The sequence below is a fragment of the Pogona vitticeps genome, chromosome 2, assembly GCF_051106095.1.
Source record: "Pogona vitticeps strain Pit_001003342236 chromosome 2, PviZW2.1, whole genome shotgun sequence".
Taxonomy (NCBI): domain Eukaryota; kingdom Metazoa; phylum Chordata; class Lepidosauria; order Squamata; family Agamidae; genus Pogona; species Pogona vitticeps.
In genome coordinates this window covers 49,679,106-49,698,040 of record NC_135784.1, presented here as the reverse complement: position 1 = coordinate 49,698,040, position 18,935 = coordinate 49,679,106, and the positions used below count along the sequence as shown (strand labels likewise).

The 18,935-nt window shown below is 40.1% G+C and overlaps 1 protein-coding gene across 13 annotated transcripts in view; it reads right to left on the bottom strand.

Annotated features, from left to right (window-relative positions):
• Nucleotides 1-18,935, bottom strand: part of CHL1 (cell adhesion molecule L1 like) — a 304,506-nt gene that overhangs the window by 43,683 nt on the left and 241,888 nt on the right. For all 13 annotated transcript variants that reach the window (XM_020791014.3, XM_078385206.1, XM_078385211.1 and 10 more), the window contains 3 exons: nt 16,500-16,617; nt 15,035-15,216; nt 3,224-3,355 (listed from right to left, as the gene is read on the bottom strand). In XM_020791014.3, the coding sequence (XP_020646673.3) occupies nt 3,224-3,355; nt 15,035-15,216; nt 16,500-16,617 (432 nt within the window). The remainder of the gene's footprint in view (nt 1-3,223; nt 3,356-15,034; nt 15,217-16,499; nt 16,618-18,935) is intronic.

The following is an 18,935-nucleotide window of genomic DNA, read 5'->3' as shown; positions in this document are numbered from 1 at the left end:
TGCTTCCTCACTCCTCCCAGCGTTTAGAGACTGGATTGGGAGACAGTCTTCGGACTGCCTGGTACTGTCCTGCCTGGACTGTATTTTCCCTGCCTTCCCTGAACCTTTCTTGACCTAAGAAACAAAACATCCCCCTCTAGTGGTCGAAGGCGGAATAGCAGCTTCCTATTAGTTTCTATGGACGGAAAAGAGCAGATACGGATCAAATGGTTTTCAATGCATTCCTATGGAAAATGCAGATTTGACCTGAGAACTTTTTGACTTGAGAACCACCTTCCAATACGGATTAAGTTCTCAAGTCAAGACCCCACTGTACTTAGCTGCCTGCTAAAATGCCCTTGTTATGACTTCTAAGCATGCACATTCATGTATCTACCTGAGGGGGGGATACAATGTGCCTAATACATTGGGAGTAAGAAATGAAGGAGAGGGAAATGTTGAATGAGCAGTGAGAGTAGACACAGAGAAAAAACTAGTAAACATGGGGAAAAAGAGAAAGAAAAGGCTATCTTGTGGGTTCTACTAGAATTCTAACAATCTCACTTGGCAACTGTAGAAATTAATTAATTCATTAAGAAGTGTATCTGCATTTTGCAACCTATTAATTTCATGCCTCTTTAATTGTCGTGGCTCTGTTATAAGAAACTCACAGACTGATTTTGAACTAGAAGGTATGTTAGCAAAAGAAAGGCTGAGAACAAAGTTAATTTAATTCTAAAGTGTAGATAGGCACTCAGTGTAATTTTAGTTGAAGGGAATGTAGGGCTTTTTAACTGTATTCTGCTCTTGCTCAACCAAGCTTTTGTAAATAAATCACTTCCCTGCAATTCCTCAGTGGGACACTAGATGGAACCCAAGTGAAAGTGAATTTGCTAAATCCAGAAAGATTCACAACAAGAGGTGCTAACATGGTTAATCCCTCTTCAGAGCTGTTGTGTCTGCAAAATCAACAGGAAAACAGAACCTGCTATTTCTTCCTGATGACCAAATGCCAAACAAAAACAAGCCGTGAAAGCCCTTGTTCCATGCCATTTTCTAGCTGAAAAGCCCACCATCCAACTGCTTTGACTCTGAAACATTTATCAAATATTATAAAGACTTCTTTATTTTGCTTCAAATAAACATTTCTGAAAGTATATTTCAAACTAAGGGCTCAATCATACCTGGCAAAAGAACCCCTGTTATGCCAATTTGGCTGTTTTTTAAAGAACATTTAAATCATTTCATAAATTTCTAAGCACATGATGCACGGTGAAGATCAACTCATTTTCCCGGTCAGTGGTTTATTTCTGGTTTATTTTCCCCATGCCAAGAAGGTGGTTTTAAATTGTACTGATGATGCATCAATGCATTCCTTACCGGTATAGCATGTGTGCATGTTTCTATTGATTCTATTTCCCATCCTCAGTCCCCAGGGAAGGCAGCCGCCATGACTGCCATGTGGCTGCCCTGAGATATATATATATATATTGAAAAGTTTTCGTGGCCAGTATATCAATATATCAATAAACTGAGGTTTTACAGGGACAATTTGTCTGGTTTACTGCTTGACACCTCAGCCTACTGTTTGCCAAATGGCACCGCTACACAGGTGACAGCTGGGACTACAGTGGACCCTCGACTTACAGATGGCTCAACTTACAGACTTTTCGAGTTACAGACTTCTCTGGCTGCAAAATTTAGATTCGACTTGCAGCCTGAGAATCGACTTACAGACCAGAAAAAAAACAAAATGGAATAAAAATAGAAGAAAAACCACTGATTATGGGATTAATCGGTTTTCAGTGCATTGTAGGTCAATGGAGATTCGACTTACAGACTTTTCGACTTGCAGCCACCATTCCAATATGGATTAATTCCTTACGTAGAGGGTCCACTGTACAGTGAGCAATGCACTACTTCCAGAGCCACAAGCACCACAGATCAAATGTTCCCAAATGGGAATCCCTTTCCGCCATATCGATGTACCTATTAGAGTTTTTTTTAAAAATGCCCCAGGAAATATTTGACAAAATAAATTGATTCTATGGTGCAGCAGGCAACAATGTTTCAAATAGAAAGAAATTAATCGATATTGTTTAAAACAACAGGAACATTCCTGCCACTATATATACCACATTACCATGAAAACAAATGTACTGATACAACACAGGTATGGAAAGAATCGGTATAAATGGGATTCTTTTGACAGGTGTAATTTTAAGTGTCAATTAAAAACATAGTTATATGTTCAGGCCTTCCCTCCTGTCAATATTTAACTCTTTTTCTTCTTCTTCTTTCTTTATTTGTTCTATTAGTGTATGTGTCCTGATTGAATGCAGACATCTATGTGTGATATTCTTATGTTTTACTGTATATATTTTTATTGGAAGCCACCCAGAGTGGTCGACCAGGCCAGATGGGCGGGATATAAATAAATAAATAAATAAATAAATAAATAAATAAATAAATAAATAAATAAATAAATAAATAAATAAATAAATAAATAAATAAGTAAGTAAGTAAGTAAGTAAGTAAGTAAGTAAGTAAGTAAATAAGTAAGTAAGTAAGTAAGTAAATAAGTAAATAAATAAATAAATAAATAAATAAATAAATAAATAAATAAATAAATAAATAAATAAATAAATGTAATTAGGCCCTAAATTATCTGCAGAATATTGCAAACCAACAGTTTCCCATTATATGAGAGTCCTGTGAAGTTAGTAGGTAAAGAAGAAAACTGGTTGCAATGACCTGAATAGCCACATAAGAGGCAGAAATGAAGCTTTTCTACATCACTCACTATATTTTCTCCAATAGCTTCTGTAGTACAGCTTAGGAAATCTATTATCAAAGTGCTTTAAAGACTCATTGGCTTTGTACAGAGGCAGTGCTGTGGGTGATGCATGGGTGCATGCTTGTAGATGCATTCCTGCCTTGAAGGGCATACAGCCTTCTTTACACTTTTCAGATCCTATAATGCCCAATTAATAACTGCATTATAGGATTTGTTTAGAAAAAAAACAGTTGTTAAAGGCAATTTTAAACCAATAAAATAGCAGATCAGGGTTGATCTTATACGATCCAGATTTTTCTGTTATTAATAAGAAACATTTTTAATTGACAGGACCAGATAAAACAAACACTTCAAGAAATGGGGAGCCTGCAAATCATTTGCTCTACCTGGGAGTGTTTACACAGCTGCCTGATACTGTTGCACTGCATGAGAGAACCCTGTACTTACCTTTGATGGGAATGCCATTCTTTTTCCACTTGATCGTTGGCTCAGGGTAGCCAATAGCTTGACACAACAAGACAAAGCTTCCACCAACACTGTAAACCCCACTTTCCGGTTTTATCACCCATGTGGGAGGCTCTGTTGAGAAAAGATATGATATGTCAGCTGTTTGGTTGGACAGTGTCTGCGAAGCAACCAACATGAATTTGACACAACTCCGGGAAGCAGTGGAAGATAGGAGGGCCTGGCGTGCTCTGGTCCATGGGGTCATGAAGAGTTGGACACGACTAAACGAATGTCAGCTGCTGCTGTAGGCCAATTAAGGTGCAGAGACACTATTTGCCATGACCATCATTATCACTACCTACATTATAATACAAAAAAAATATGAAAATTACAATTCACCTTACAAAGCTTTAAATGTCTTACCATTTAAAAATGACTGACACAACGTGGTTCAGATTACATTCTGTTTAAGAGATTTGTAGTAGCAGTGACAGAGAAATCTGATTACAATTGGAAGAGGAAGAAGGTCCTTTCCCTAACATGGATTCCATGATGCAAATTATTCCTGAAAGGAGACTTAACCAGGAAGGGCAAAATAAACAACCATTCATACTGTGCTTGAAATCTCCTCTTCCTCTATTGCAAAGACCAATACCTCTGGGGAATAAACTTTGAGGAAGAGACCACTCTCCCGTGCCAGTCCTCCTACAGATTACATACGTACACAAAAAGAGATATGATGGGGGGGGAGGGAAGAGAGGGAGGGAGAGAAACCTGCACTTTAGCCTTAGGAAAAGAAAAGAATGGGGAAGTCAAATAATTATAAATTGATTTAATTAGGAGGGATGTTGACAAGTCTTTGGATCTGAGTCCAAAGTCTGGGTTTTTTATATGCATTCCTGAGTCCCAAGCCCCAAGTCTGAATCCCTACTAAGAACACGCTCCCCCCCCCCAAAAAGGGAAGGGTGGATGGGTCCTGAGTTGCATGTGGAAACCGAGTCATTGGGGGAAAAAGTCCAATTTGAGTCACCAATGTGATTTCAGTCTGACTTGACAGCAAGTCCTGAGACTCAAGTCTGCATCCATTGATTAGCGCCTCATTTATTCAACGAGATCTGTGAAGGGAAATTGTGTGGAAATCTTCCACCTAACCCAAGTTAGGTATTAGCAGTATTAACCTGCATAGAACCACCCAGCAAGGTCCCCCTGTGTAGGCGGAATTGACTACCTTATATCACTGCACACGTGGCTGCCACCACTGTCAATGTGGAGGGCCCTTCCCCATCAACCCCACCCCAGTGCTTCACAACTCTGAAGAGGCGGTAAAAGTAAATTGATCCCTAATCTGTTCTTCTGGCTTCACAGCCCTGTGCTGCAAGCCTTGGTAGCCACCAATAAGGATGAAGGTGCTTGTGTGTGCTTATCATTTCTGTTTCTTAAAAAAATTCCCACATGTGGATAACCTACATATGTCTCCAGCACCCTTTCCTCCTCCTCCTCAGTATTCAGATTACAATTTATCTTTCCCACCAGCAGTTTCCACTCTGTTCCATAAAAGACTGGAGCTGAACTATCCCAAGTTTATAGAGGGAAATAAAGTGCAGGAAAAGCTTAAAGAAAGAAGTAGAGATAGATATTTAAAAAGTGTATTAACAAGTGGAACCCTCCAAGCCTATATAAACAACTGAAAATGAGCCAAAGAGATAGGACAAAGCAATAATAATATTAGGCTGAGCAAAAAAATAAAAAATAAAAATGGGTGAACAGATAAGGATAAATTAGAGGAAAGACTAGAGTAAGATCATAAAGAGTATTACAAGAAACATTTTGTAACCAAGAAATGGAAAAGACAGAACATTCGTGTTTTTGCATCACTTAACCAGCAGATGGCACTCTCTGGCAACAACTGGAGAAAGAAGGCTTTGCACAAACTGAGGCTGTTCAATTTTCAGCTCTGGTTTTATTAAAGGGCAGGGTTCCCACTACCTGCTATCCAAAATTCTTTTTGTTGCATCTTTAGCTCAGATGACATGATTGCAATGTGTTGTTGATGTCTGCAGGAGTTGTCTTTAAAAGAAAAAAGAAAAAAAAAACACAAGGGCTACTTCTATCTAAGATTAGGCCCATAAGATTAAAATGTGCAGGAAAAATGCAACAACTGTGGAGGGCAAAACATTTTATTATCCTCAAAACTTGCATTTGCAATCAAAGTTTGTAATAACCAACACTAAGTCAGAATCCAATCCAAACATAAAATCCGATTTTCAGACCTCACCCACTGACCTGTAAAAATCACCCAGTTGTCTTCTTAATCATCATAATTAAGCTAACAATGCTGGTCTTGTAGTTGTTGTGGGTTTTTCAGGCTCTTTGGCCGTGTTCTGAAGGTTGTTCTTCCTAACATTTCACCAGCCTCTGTGGCCGGCATCTTCAGAGGAGAGCACAGAGTGGTTAGAGGGAACAACCTTCAGAACACGGCCAAAGAGCCCAAAAAACCCACAACAACCATTAGATCCCGGCTGTGAAAGCCTTCGCGAATACAATGCTGGTCTTGTTCACTAGAATAAACACTCACAAACACAGTCAGGAGGTGTCGTAATGATGGAATATGGGAAAAAGAAAGTCTACTCATACTTTCAGACTACAAGTCCCATGTTTCAGTCATGTTCTGGAGTGGCAAAATCACAGAGAGGAGGCAAGAAGAATTGAAAACAGATGCATACATGAAAACACATACATTGTCCCCCATCTTTTCCATTGTAGCTACTTTCACAGTTACCTACTTTCAGATAAATACTGTAATGAGAAGGCTTAGCTGCTAGCTAGATAGCTCAGTGATTTAAGTACCTGGCAATGGAGCCCAGAAGTTGGGAGTTCCTCACTGTGCTTCCTGCAAGTAGAGCCAGCCTGGGTAGCCTTGGGCAAGCTACACAGTTCCAGGACACCCCCAGTAGAAGGGAACAGTAAACCATTTCTGAGTATTCTCTACCAGGATAACCCTGAAAAGGGTTGCCATAAGTCAGAATTGAATTAATGGCACATGATGATGATGAATGACAAGGCTTGTAAAGGTGTTTGGGGAAATTATCAGAGGAGTCAAGGTACTTTTATCTCACCATTACTACCACCTTTAGTCTGACATGTGGTTCATTGCCAGGCAAGTTCCAGAAGAGTCACCTGCAAAGAAGGCCTATGCCCATCTCTAATCTATAACCACTGAGCACTTACAGCATGCTGCATTTCCCCCCAGTTTCTGAAAAGTAGGAAAGATATCCTTATTTTTGATTAAATTTGATCTGAGCACAGATAAAAGGCAAGATAAATAAATTGAGAGTCACAGATTCACATCTGATCTGTTTTGTTTGATCTTTTGTCCAGTGCCATTTTTAATCCTCCTGTATTCTCTAACTAACATTATATTCAACAAAACATGGCTCCTGGCCAAATTGCCCCAACATCTGGTACCTTCTTTTCAGAAATAAGTTGGAAAGAGGATTGTTTTAAAGAAGGCCATGAGCTTTTGAATGTATGTTTTATCTCAAGTTTTTCATCCTATTGGGGGGGGGGACACAGTGGCCACTAACCACCACATTTCTAGATTGCCCAAATGCTTCTCCAGAAGAATGCTGTATCATGAACTAATCTCCTTCGAGGGGAATGGTTGGGGATGGGGAATGGATGCCCCACTGGGAACAGCCTTATTTATTCCTCTCCAGTAGAGATGGGTACAAACCACTGGTTTAGCGGTTCATGCCTGTTTGGACAATGGCTGCACGGTTCTGTGGTTTGGCGTCCCATTTCCTCCATTAAGTGGAGGAAATGGGACGCCAAACCACAGAACTTCCATCCAGCCGCCTAGAGTGGTCGTATAGACCAGATGGGCGGGATACAAATCAAATAAATAAATAAGTGGTTGCTCAGAGGCTGAGCCCAGAGGAGGTGGGGCCAGAAAGCTGAGGTGCTGCCTCCAAGTGAGTGCCCACCAGTAGAAATCTAAATCAATCAATCAATAAATCAATCAATCAAGCGAGCAAGCAAGCATTCAATAAGCACTTGAAGGAAAAGGTAAGAAAAGGACAGCATATTCAGAAAGCAAATGGCAAGCATCAGCAGGTTTCAGGAGAAGGAAGGCAAGTTTAAGTTAATCAATTTGAGGAATCTCTTAAGGGCAAGAGAAGTAGCCCATGCAGTAGTGTTAAGTAGCCTAAGGTGACTCTGGATGCTTCTGAAGAACTGCCAGAGGCAAGGCCATTTTTTAAGTGGACAATCTCCTAGCATAGGCCTTCTGGCAGTTGTAGGATTAGAAGCTGTTTTCTTGGCACACTGCATATTCACTTGTAGGATGTTTAAGCTCTACGCTGGTATAAATAGCTCATTTAAAACTTTTTCCGGGAACCTACCCAGCATGAGTTTATGTGGGTGATTGGATTGGCTGGTGCTTTATAACCACAGGAAAAATTCAGCTTTTAAAAATCTGTTTTCAAAAAAAGATTTCTTAGACAAATCTTTAGCCTTATTTGTAGCTTAAGACTCATTAAGAGGATTATTCCCAAAAAACTGTGAAAGCTTCTATAACGGATTGGCAGCTTCCCATTAACCATTACCTTGTCTTCTATATTTCCATACTGGCCAGACACAACTGGGGTCATAATACCTACCAGATTGATTTCATTGGAATTAATCACATTAAAACAAAAGCACCCCAACTTAATGTTTGAAGTGATTTCTCTCTGGAGCTACTCAGCTCTACAAATGTCCCACACAGTGGTGTCAGAAGCTCAGCAGTCACTGCTCAGGCAGATGTTAGGACACAACTGCTTGAGAATTTGGAATGGCAATGTGCAAATGTGGCCATTTCAAATGTCAAGCTGGTATGCACCTAAGATATTAGAAGTGCCCAATAAAAATGCACAGTGTGTAGGTAACTTCCACTACCAAAAGTGCTGCTGATTGTCACATGATCCTCATGACTATGTAAGGGCCAGGCTTGTCCCCAAACTTTCCAAAACAATAGTCAAATGCAACACTGCACAACCGCGTAAGCAATCTCAAAGAACAAAAAGGCTCTACCAAAAGAAGCAGAAGCAATAACCAGCCATTTAAGATCACCCTGGGCAAACTATATGTTTGTGTGTTCAGAAAGCTACCATGACCTAACAGTGTGGACTCACTGATCTATGCACTTATCTTTTCCTTCTCTAAATCCCCAAGTGGCTTTCTTTTAAAAAATGTTATATCACCGAAGTAAGCAACATGTGGCCTGTAAGCTACCTGCTGCCTTCGAACACAGCTTACATGGCCTCTCCTCCTTACTACCTTTGGCACTGAATAATTTCTGCAGAGAAGGTATTTGCAAAAAAAATTTAATGGCGTGATAACCACAGCATATTATATAAAATCCTAATGTTGTAGTGAGTTCTACATTATATTCTCTTAACAACTTTTCCTTTACATCCTCCCTCCCTCCCTCCCTCCCTCTCTCTCTCTCTCTCTCTTTCTCACACACACACACACACACACACACACACAGAGAGAGAGAGAGAGAGAGAGAGAGAGAGAGAAGTTGCCATGGGAGAAACAGGTAGAGAAAGGGGTACTTAACCCTTTCCTTGCCAGATGGCTTTCCTCTCAAATTCAGACCCTGCCTCAAGCTGCTTTTATCCACACTGGACAAAAGATAAAGAGAACAGGGAATCAATTTTTTGTTAAAAATAGCAGGAAAAGTGAAAACACATTCTGTGTATCTACCTACTCTGATTTGCAGCCTTTAGCAGCTGCTTTTCGTTTTAAAACTCATGTATGCAGTTAGGCTGTACAAAAACAAAACAAAACATATGCACACACAACTTGGAGAATCAAAAGATATAATCTGACCTCTCAGAAAGCATTGCCTTTAGTCTGCAAGACCTGAGCAGGGTTGCTTGTGAGAAGACTTTTCAGAAATCATGAATTTATAGGGTTACCTTAAGTCCAAAACATCTTGGCACATCACACCCATCCATCTACAAAAATCCACACATGTCAGGAATGTATATATAGGAAGACATACATATGACAAAAGCTTTGGATAAAGGAGAGGGGAAATCTGAATCTCCACAGAGCCAATGCTTATCGAATAAACACAGTTCTTCATATATAACCCACAAAGCAATATCTGTTTTGAAATTGCTGTAGGATTTATGTGAGAGGGACCCAGGAGTATGAAGGCTGCTGTTCAAAATGCTTTGTGTTTTCAGCATGCAGACATGACAGAAACTGTTACCAATGATGTGCTTACTTCTCTGTCACCAACGGGAAAGAGAGCAGACAAGGTGCAAACAATGGGGAATATGTGCGTAGTCATTTGCCTCCTGGTTTAATGTATATTTCATCCATGGCCAAGCTCTTAAAAGAAGAGAACAGGAGCAGCACAGCCTGGTTGTAACTTCCCTGTAACTCCAAAGGAATCAATTATCGCCAGTGAGGTCAGCAAAGCTCAGCACACTTACACCCAATGAGTACCAGCCCTAAATGTGTGATGGTGGAGGAGAAAGAAGATGTCAGCTTGTGATTAATGGTAGTGAAATATTATTGCTTGGAAAATGCAAAAGAAAGGAGTTGGGTACCTCTTGTGTGTGCTTGTGTGTCTGTATATGTTGGCATCCTATATGGCCTTCCCTTGGGAAGAAGGACACTTCTTGTGTATGGCATTTGCTTGTGTTTAATAGTTCCCATTGCTCATAAATCTATTCACATTGCTCTCTTCTGGTGCATGCAAGGGAGATGTGGATGAAGCTGCATCTGTGTATCTCCGTGAATAGAGGCTATCATTTTTGTTTGAATCTGCAGCCATAATTCAATGCTGCTTAATTGCTATGACTTCCTTGGCATAGGATTGCTTCTGCAGCTTCTGTAGTTCTTTTGATGGCTTCAGTTTTTCAGACAAAAATTCTTAGCCAGATTGTTAAGATATTCAACAACAGTAGACACACTGCAAGCCATCTGGAATGATTTCTAAGAGTCAGCAATTTGCAGTACTGGAGCAGTTTCATCCCCTGTGCAATTTCACCCCTCCCGCCCACCCTCTGCCAGCCCATCTACCCAGCAACTTCTGTTCAAGATGAGCAATATCAATCAAATGGAAAAGCACAGTAATTCCAGTTTGCTTATTTGCAAGGAAGAAAAAGTGGCACATCAATTTAAAAGGTAACAAGAAAATGAAGCATAAATATTTGAAATACTTATACCTCACCGGATTCCCTCTGATACCAGGGAGATGAGAAAGGAGGGATAAATAATAAAATCAAGTAAGAGACAGATGTGTACAGTTTTAACACTCTCTGTGCTCATTCTCCTCAGTAGCATGTGCAGTTTTATTATGTAGTGTGGCTGTTTAGCCATTTTTGATATATAAAAAAAGTACCTCTGCCTGCACCATGATACACATTTGATCATCTAGCAAGAAATAGAACTTCAGACACACAAGCAAAAGCTTCAGATAACCCTCTTCATATATTTAAGGCACATGGAAGGTTTTCCGAGGTTGAAGAGCTAGCTTTGCCAGCACTATATCCTATGCTAGCCTCATGCCAGATGAGTATAATACAGTTAAAACTGCTATATAGCACTAAATGGTTGCATGCCATCAGCCACACTCTCTAAGGACAGTCTAAGGGTGTGATCAGATTGTGAAAGAGATGCACACACAGGAAACAGTTGTTTTGCCAGGAACAATCTTCTTTAAAGTGACCCTCCCATCCATTGGGGAACCTGCCCTTCTACAGGACCAAAAAGTAGTAGTCCTTCTAAAGGACCAAAATGGTTGAGCGTCAGCACTGATTGAGGTTGGGTTGCACTGCTGTTCACAATACACTGTGTGATGAACACATTAAAAGTAGTAAGATACAACAATCTATTTAAAAACCCTACTAATGCAGCCAGTCACTAAGGAATAGTTTGCCTGAAGGGAAAGGTCTTCATCTGCTTGCAGAAGGACAATCAAGAGGGGGACAGCCTAGTCTCCTGTGGAAGAGAGTTCCAGAGTCTGGGAGCAGCAACAGAGAAGGCCCTCTCCTTTGTCCCGTATGAAGATGGTGAAACCAAGAGAGAGGGCTCTCCTGATGATCTTAACAATCAAGCTTGCTCAGAAAGGGAGATGCAGTCTTTGAGACAGCTTGGGTCCAAGCCAGTTTATTTATTTATTTTGCAGATTTATAGCTTAGAACCAACACTTTGAATTCTGTTTGGAAATTGATCTATAGTCAGTGGAGCTGCTGTAACAGGGGGGTTGTGTGATCCCTCTGACCAGCCCTACTTATCAGTCTGGCTGCTGAGTTTTGGACCCACTGACGTTTCCTGACACTTTCCATAGGCAGCCCCAGGTAGTGTGAGTTACAGTGTGTCACTGTGACCAGATCAGACCTTTCAAGCAGCTGGAGCACTAATTTTAATTGTACAAATGAACTCCTACCTACTGTTGAAACTTGAGACTCAGACACAAATCCAGGAGCACACCCAAGCTTTGCACCTTGAATTTTCAAGGAGAGTGTAACCCCATCCAGTACTGGCTGCACCCATTCACAAGGTTTTAACTTTATTGTAAATAACACTGTTGTGGATCAAAACAATTGACAGATGAATTAATGGAGAGGTATTTTACAACCTTGTGAAATTTCTCAGAGGGGAAAATCTCAAAAAGAGGAATCTCACTGCAAGATGAACAGAATTCTTCCCCTGGCTTCTCACTAAGGGCAAGAAGCTGTGAGATTCACAACCTTCTATCTAACCATGGTACCACATATCTAAGAGGACCTTGATCTCTTACCTGAATATTTGTGACAAATGACAAACATGGTGTGGTCTTTCTGAAGGCTGAAAGAACTCACAAAACAGCACACCAGATTTTTTGTTTGTTTGTTTGTCAAAGGGCCTGTCCAGACTGGCTGTTTTGGGTATGGGGTGGGGTGGGCTTTAAAGAGTCTGTGAGGTCAGGAGAAGGAGCAATGTGCCATTATTACGTGTCTTACACTCTGGATTAATTTCAAACAGATCCTCCCCCTCCTCTATATGACTACCTTTCAAGTATCTGTTAATGGTGACTTTCAGATGGCCAGATATTTAGACATTTGAAGGAGTGACTCTCCCTATTTATATATCTACATCATCCTTAAGATCTGGTAGGGAGACTGTGCCCCACCATTGAGGACAGACAGTATGTAGAGACACAAGAGCATTCTCACAGCTGTAAAATTCGTTCCATTTAGAGGCTCATGATTTCATTTCAGAACTAAATTTTTAAAAAATGATTCTTGACTAAAATATTTGGGGTCTTAAGGACTTTGGCTACAGTGGCTGCAGAGTGTTTTTGCAGCACATACAGTTTCAATAGCTTAAAGTGTTTACATTGTTTCGTGTGTATGAAACAGCTGTACATTTTTCTAAATATTTTCTATACCTGTTCGACAGCTAAATTGTTTTGTATTAGTCTTGATGTACCTTGTCCTGGGATCTTACAATAGAGAGAATTTTAAATCAATCAATCAATCAATCAATCAATCAATCAACCAATCAATCAATCTTCATAACATCACTGAATACAGGGCATTCTCATGGTAGGTACATCACATTATTAACTATATTTCAGCTCAACTAATTTTGAATATATTAGCAATAATTATGCAGGACCAAACAAATTACAATCTGCTGAGTTGATATGTTGGAAGCCCATGTTAAAATTTAATTCCCAGCTGAAATCTGTTAATAAAGCTTTATTTTTGAAAATTCTTACATGAAAATAATTTCCACGAAGGAAATTATGTACACATTGCACAAATACTCCTTGTTCTGAGATTATTAAAACTGGCTTTTTAAAAATCCAGCAGACAAGTGTGGGTACACTCTTCTTTCATTTCCTTTGAGATCAAGAATTCTAGAAGGATACGGTCACTCTCGTCTAGAGTTCCCCTTACTGCCATTTCTCCCACCAAGTCATATCTGTTGGTCAAATCAAGTCAAGGATAGCAAATCTTCCAGTTTCTTTCTCCACTTTTTGTAGGAAAAAATTATCAGCCACACAAACCAGGAATTTCTTGGAAGAGCTATACTTGGAAGAATTTGCCTCCCAACATATATTGGGATAATTGAAATCTCCCATCTCTACTACATCGTGTCTCTTTGAAAACCCTGTAATTTGTTTTTCAGAAGTTTCATCTGCTTCCTCTCTCTGATTGGGTGGTTGGTAGTAGACTCCAATTACCAAGTTTCTCTTTTTTTGCCCCAAATAATTGATCCAGATGCTCTAGATGGAACAGTCACTCTCCTCCTCCTGTATGTCTGTAAAGGAATGTGTATTTTTACATATACTGCAACCCCACCACCCTTTTGATTCTCTCTGTTCTTTTTGATCAGTTTATATCCCTCAATTGCTGTATTCCAGTCATTCCAGCTCTTCATGCTGTGGACAAAGAGATTCTTCCCAGTCCTTGTTAAATTCAAGCCATCTCTTGATAGCAGTCCTTCTTACAGGAAATTTAGCCCATGGTACCAAAAAAACCCAATCCTTCTTGTTGACACCACCTTTGTAGCCAGTCATTCACTCAGAGGATCTTCCTTTCTCTTTCAATTCCTCTTCTGAGCATCAGTAGGATGAAAGGAAAAAAAACTATCTGGGCCCCAAAGTGCTTGAGTTTCCTTCCCAGAGCTTCAAAGTCAGACATGATTTCTCGGTTGCTTCTCTTGGCTGTGTCATTTGTTCCCACATGAACAAGAAGGAAGGGATATATATTTGTAGGTTTTATGAGTGATGGCAATCCTTCCATCACATCCCTTATCCATCCTCCAGGGAGACAGAATACCTGGTGAGTCCATGGATCCTCCTGGCAAATTTCAGTCTCAATTCCACATAGTAGGGAGTCCCCTACTACAACTACTCTCCTCTTCTTCTTTTTGTAGGGTGTGGGTTCAGTGACTGTATTCTGTTGTGCATTTAATATTACAGGATGCAGATATCTTTCAACTGTTGGCTTACATCAGACCTGCACAAGTTGCAGCTCACTAAGGCAAAAATCTTTCTACCAGCAATATGTGGCCTACTAGGCAATTTGATGGACTTCCTGTATTTGCTACTGCCTGATATTCCAAAATATAGACAAATGTCAAGCATAAGGCAGGCATAATGGATAGCAGTGACATACTGCAAGGACCTGAATTCAATTGTTAATCCCAACTAAAGCAGATGTACTGAATCAGTGTTATTTATTTATTTATTTAAAATATTTTTACCCTGACTTTCTCCATAAAAAAATGGAGCTTACATCAAAATGGCTTACATCCTTAAAAGAGACAGCTAAATACAATAAATTATTTAAATAATTATAAAAATATGAATTATTAATGAAAATGTTCAAGAAAAATCATTATTAAAACAGATTAAAATAACAAAATATCAATCATCCCAATTTTAAAACCCAACAAAGTCAGTAAGGGAAAGGTTTCACCTTTCAAAACTTATGCAATGACAGCAAAGATGAGGCCAGCCTGTCCTCCCATCAGAAGGAGTTACTTAGATACTGTTAAATTGCAACTATGCTAGTTGGCACTATTAGAATCTAGCTGTGAATAAATTAAGGGAATTAGAGCAATATGTGGCACAATTGATTTATATTCTGGCATGTAAGAGAAAAAACATCACTGACAGAAAAGATGGAATTGACATACAGTTACAAATTTTACATATATTCTCTCTCTCTCTCTCTCTCTCACACACACACACACTGAGAGAGAGAGAGAGAGAGAGAGAGAGAGAGAGAGAGAATGTTAGCATGACGACATTACCTTCAACACCAACACTGAACTCATGTTTCGCTTCTCCCAGAGCATTTCTGGCAATACACTCATAAATCCCTGCATCATCAGCGGTGACTTGTTCTATCTTCAATAGCTTCCCATAATTCTCAGTGACTCCTCTGTCAACTCTGCCTCTGTCAGCCCTTCGCCACATTAGATGTGGTGTTGGACTGTTGGGAGAAAAGAAAATAAGAAGCAAGATTTATGTTTAAAATGTTACTTTGTTCCCCCTTCTCCAATAAAGCACCTGGACAGCTTATGTAGTTCAGAGTTTATGCATTCATCTTTTTCCATCATATTCCTGACTCCTGTAAATCACTTGTCTATACATACATAGTCATAGACATGCTTCCAGTAAAAGCACAAATAAGAACTGTACTGCTTCTAATGTGTGTTGCTTCATCTTTAAATGGCCAGAAGTGTGTAAAAGATCACTTAATGCCAACAGAGGATAAAGAAACTGATTAGAATATTGCAATGATTGTAGTATGTACATAGGTAGAGACACTTGTTTCATCTCATTCCACAACGTTTTTCTCAGTCATAAATGCACTTAAACATTTCTCTGTGATGACGCCAATCAATTCTGTGCTTGCCCAGCCAGAGCTAATTCTCTAGGCAACTCAATACAGAGGTGACTTTGTTTTTTACAGAATTAATGGGGCACTCTCAAAACCAGACAGACAGAAGTTCAGGGCAGCCTGCTAAGTTAACATCCCAGCTGGCTTTCTTGATGCCAACACTGAACATGGAACGTATGGATGAAAGTCCTGTCTGTTTATTCTGTCCATCTGTTGAGATGGCGATATGCCGAGACTCAGGTTCCTTTCAGTCCAGGTTCCTTAAAGTCATCACTGCTTTCCATTGGCAGAATATTGATGCTACCTATGGCATTTCTCTTCAACAGGAGATAATTTCCTCAGTCTTTTTTTCCTGAAATGTCAGCAGGAGGAAATTATCTTCACATATTTTCTTAAAAGTAACGTATGTCAAAGCTTCATCTTGTCAAACCAAAGCTCTTTGTTGTTATTTGGCAACTTCAAAATGGAAAGTACATTTGGCAATATCTCTCTATGTAGTCTTCAACCACTGTCATCATCAACAACAATTAAGATCAGATTTTGATCTATTCTTCCTCGGCTCCAAGGTTCTAAATCAATGGTTCCCAACCTTGGATCTCTGGATATTCTTGGACTGCAACTCTCAGACATCCTGGACAGCACAGTTAATGGTGAAGGCTTCTGGGAGATTGAGTTCAAGAACATCTGGGGGCTCAAGGTTGGGAACCATTATCCCAAACGAAGCAGCTTGCTTCATTATGTCGGACAACAGATCTGACCTGCCCCAAGTATAATACATGCTTAATTCATACATGCACTGTCTGGAAGTTACACTTTCTACTTATCCTTTTATTTTTTAAAAAAGGAAAATTTAAAAAAACAGGCAGACTCACAGTCCTTCAGCAATGCATTCCAGAAATAAATCAGTTCCTTTCATGACAGTCACTTCCGAACGATGGCCAGAAGTTTCAGGGATAACTAGTCTCGGCTTTCTTTCTTTGAACAAATTTGCTGAAAAGGCAGGGGGGGAAAGCTCTTGAAATAAGATGATCTAAATTCTTCTTAATGTTATCCATCTCATAACCTTTAAAATCTTATTGTTATTTTTTTTGTGGCTTATGTATTAAAAATAGACTGGATCTGTCATAATTTCTCACTTATGTTTGAATATGTGTTGGGACATACACATCTAACCACTAAAAGCTATATACCACAATGTATAGTTTTAATATAAAGATACATTTTAGGAACATGTGATTTTCAATTTGTGCCATAAACCAGATATCTGCTGCAGCACAGGTGAGTTCTCATTAGGTACCTCTACTATCAGTGCAAGCAAAAAGTGACAGCAGAATTCTATGACATGGTGGGCTCCTGCTCTGGTGTTCCTGTTCTGTACACACTTTTTTTTGTAAGGAGATGAGGAAGGAGATGAAGTCAGGGAAATGATGTATCATGGATTATAGCTTTGGGGTTGGAAAACAGCATTGTTCTTCCAGACTTCAGGGTTTCCCTATTATCATATGTGCAGACCAGTTTAGATATCTCAAGGCTGCCCAAGACAGTCCCAGTTTGTGTAAAGAGGGTAAAAATGTCTATGCAGACAAATCAGGCACACATTGAGGGAAGTTTTAGCTCAGGATTGAGACCAGCACTGGAATAGTTACAGTACACAAAGGCAAGACACAAGCCCTTTGTCATTCTTTGCAGAGGTAGCAGATCCCTGGAGTGTCTTGTCCACTTTTCATCACTGCATAGCTAATCAGTCATTTTCTGGGAGGAGTTACAGAGCAGATTGCTGTGCTCCTGCTGCTAATAATGGTGAGAAAGCAGCAATTTTGCTCAGGATTTCTGTGGATATGGGTGGCTTGTGAACCAAACAGCGAGAAAATTAACTCTCAAATTGCAAGTTAACAATCTTCTCTGTTTAGTAACAAGCTGTCTCTGAATGTTGTCCATTCTGCTGAAGAGCTCCAGCAATTTATGAATCATTTTAGTAAGGCCTGCCAAGATTTTGGATTAACAATCAGCCTGAAGAGAACACAAATCATGGGCCAGGGCATGGACTCCCCTCCCTCTATTACCATCTCTACACAAGAATTGGAAGTTGTTCATGATTTCATGTACCTTGGCTCAATGATCTCTAACATTCTATCCCTAGATGTTGAGCTGGATAAAAGCATTGGCAAAGCAGTTACCATGTTCTCAAGACTCACAAAGAGAGTATGGCTTAATAGGAAGCAAGATCCAGGTCAATAACCCTGAGTACACTCCTGTACTGCAGTGTCCTGGACCTTTTGCACATGGCAGGAGAGGAAGTTGAACACGTTCCATATGTGTTGTCTCTGACACATTTTTAGTATCACCTGGCAGGACAAAGTTCCAAGAGTAGAGTAGTCCTAGAATGAGTTGGAATTTTTAGCATGTATACATTACTGAAACAGCGATGTCTACGTTGGCTTGGGCGTGTCGTGAGAATTGCTGATGGTCAGATTCCAAAAGATCTCCTGTAGTGAGAATTAGTGCAGGGAAATCACCCCAGAGGGAGGCCACAGCTGCAATACAAGGGTATCTGCAAGTGGGATCTGAAGGCTTAGGAATGGACATCAACAGATGGGAAACTTTGACATCTGCACATTCAGCCTGGAGGCAGGTGGTGCAGGATGGCCTCTCCCAATTTGAAGAGGCACTTGTTCAGCAGGCCAAGGCAAAGAGGCAGTCCTGAAAATCAGGGAGCTGGACAGGGGACAAATTGTATTTGTCTTCAGTGTGGAAGGGATTGTTACTCCCGAATTGGCCTTCTCTGCTACACTAGACGCTGTTCGAGGACCTCTATTCAGATCATGTTACCAAAGTCTCTTGAGACTGAAGGGTGCCTCTAATGTGTCTCTGAATCTCCATGCCTCAAATGATCCTGACACAGACATCTATTTCTTACTGCTAGCAGCAGTAAGGAAACAGCAGTCTGAATATCCACAAGACCACATCACATCCTTTGATCCCAGGGAGAGGAGTTTAAATCACTTCCTCCCTGCATGCTGAGATATCTGTGCCCGTATGTAGGTGACATGTATCAATCCAGTCTAAAAAAATCTGCCCAGAGTTGGTCAGAGTTCTTGGCGAGAAAGAATCAGATTATTATCCCTACTAGCTGAAGAGGCTCTTAATGGGCCATTCACCTTTGACCAGTTATTGTCTCTCAATATAAGGTGTATCACAGAGATGTTGTAAGGACAAACTGAGCACAGGAAGAACCCTCCCTAGACTCCTTAGTACCGAAAGGGATTGTTCTGTCTCCTGCAGAGGTGGCTTCATCCTATTTGGCAACA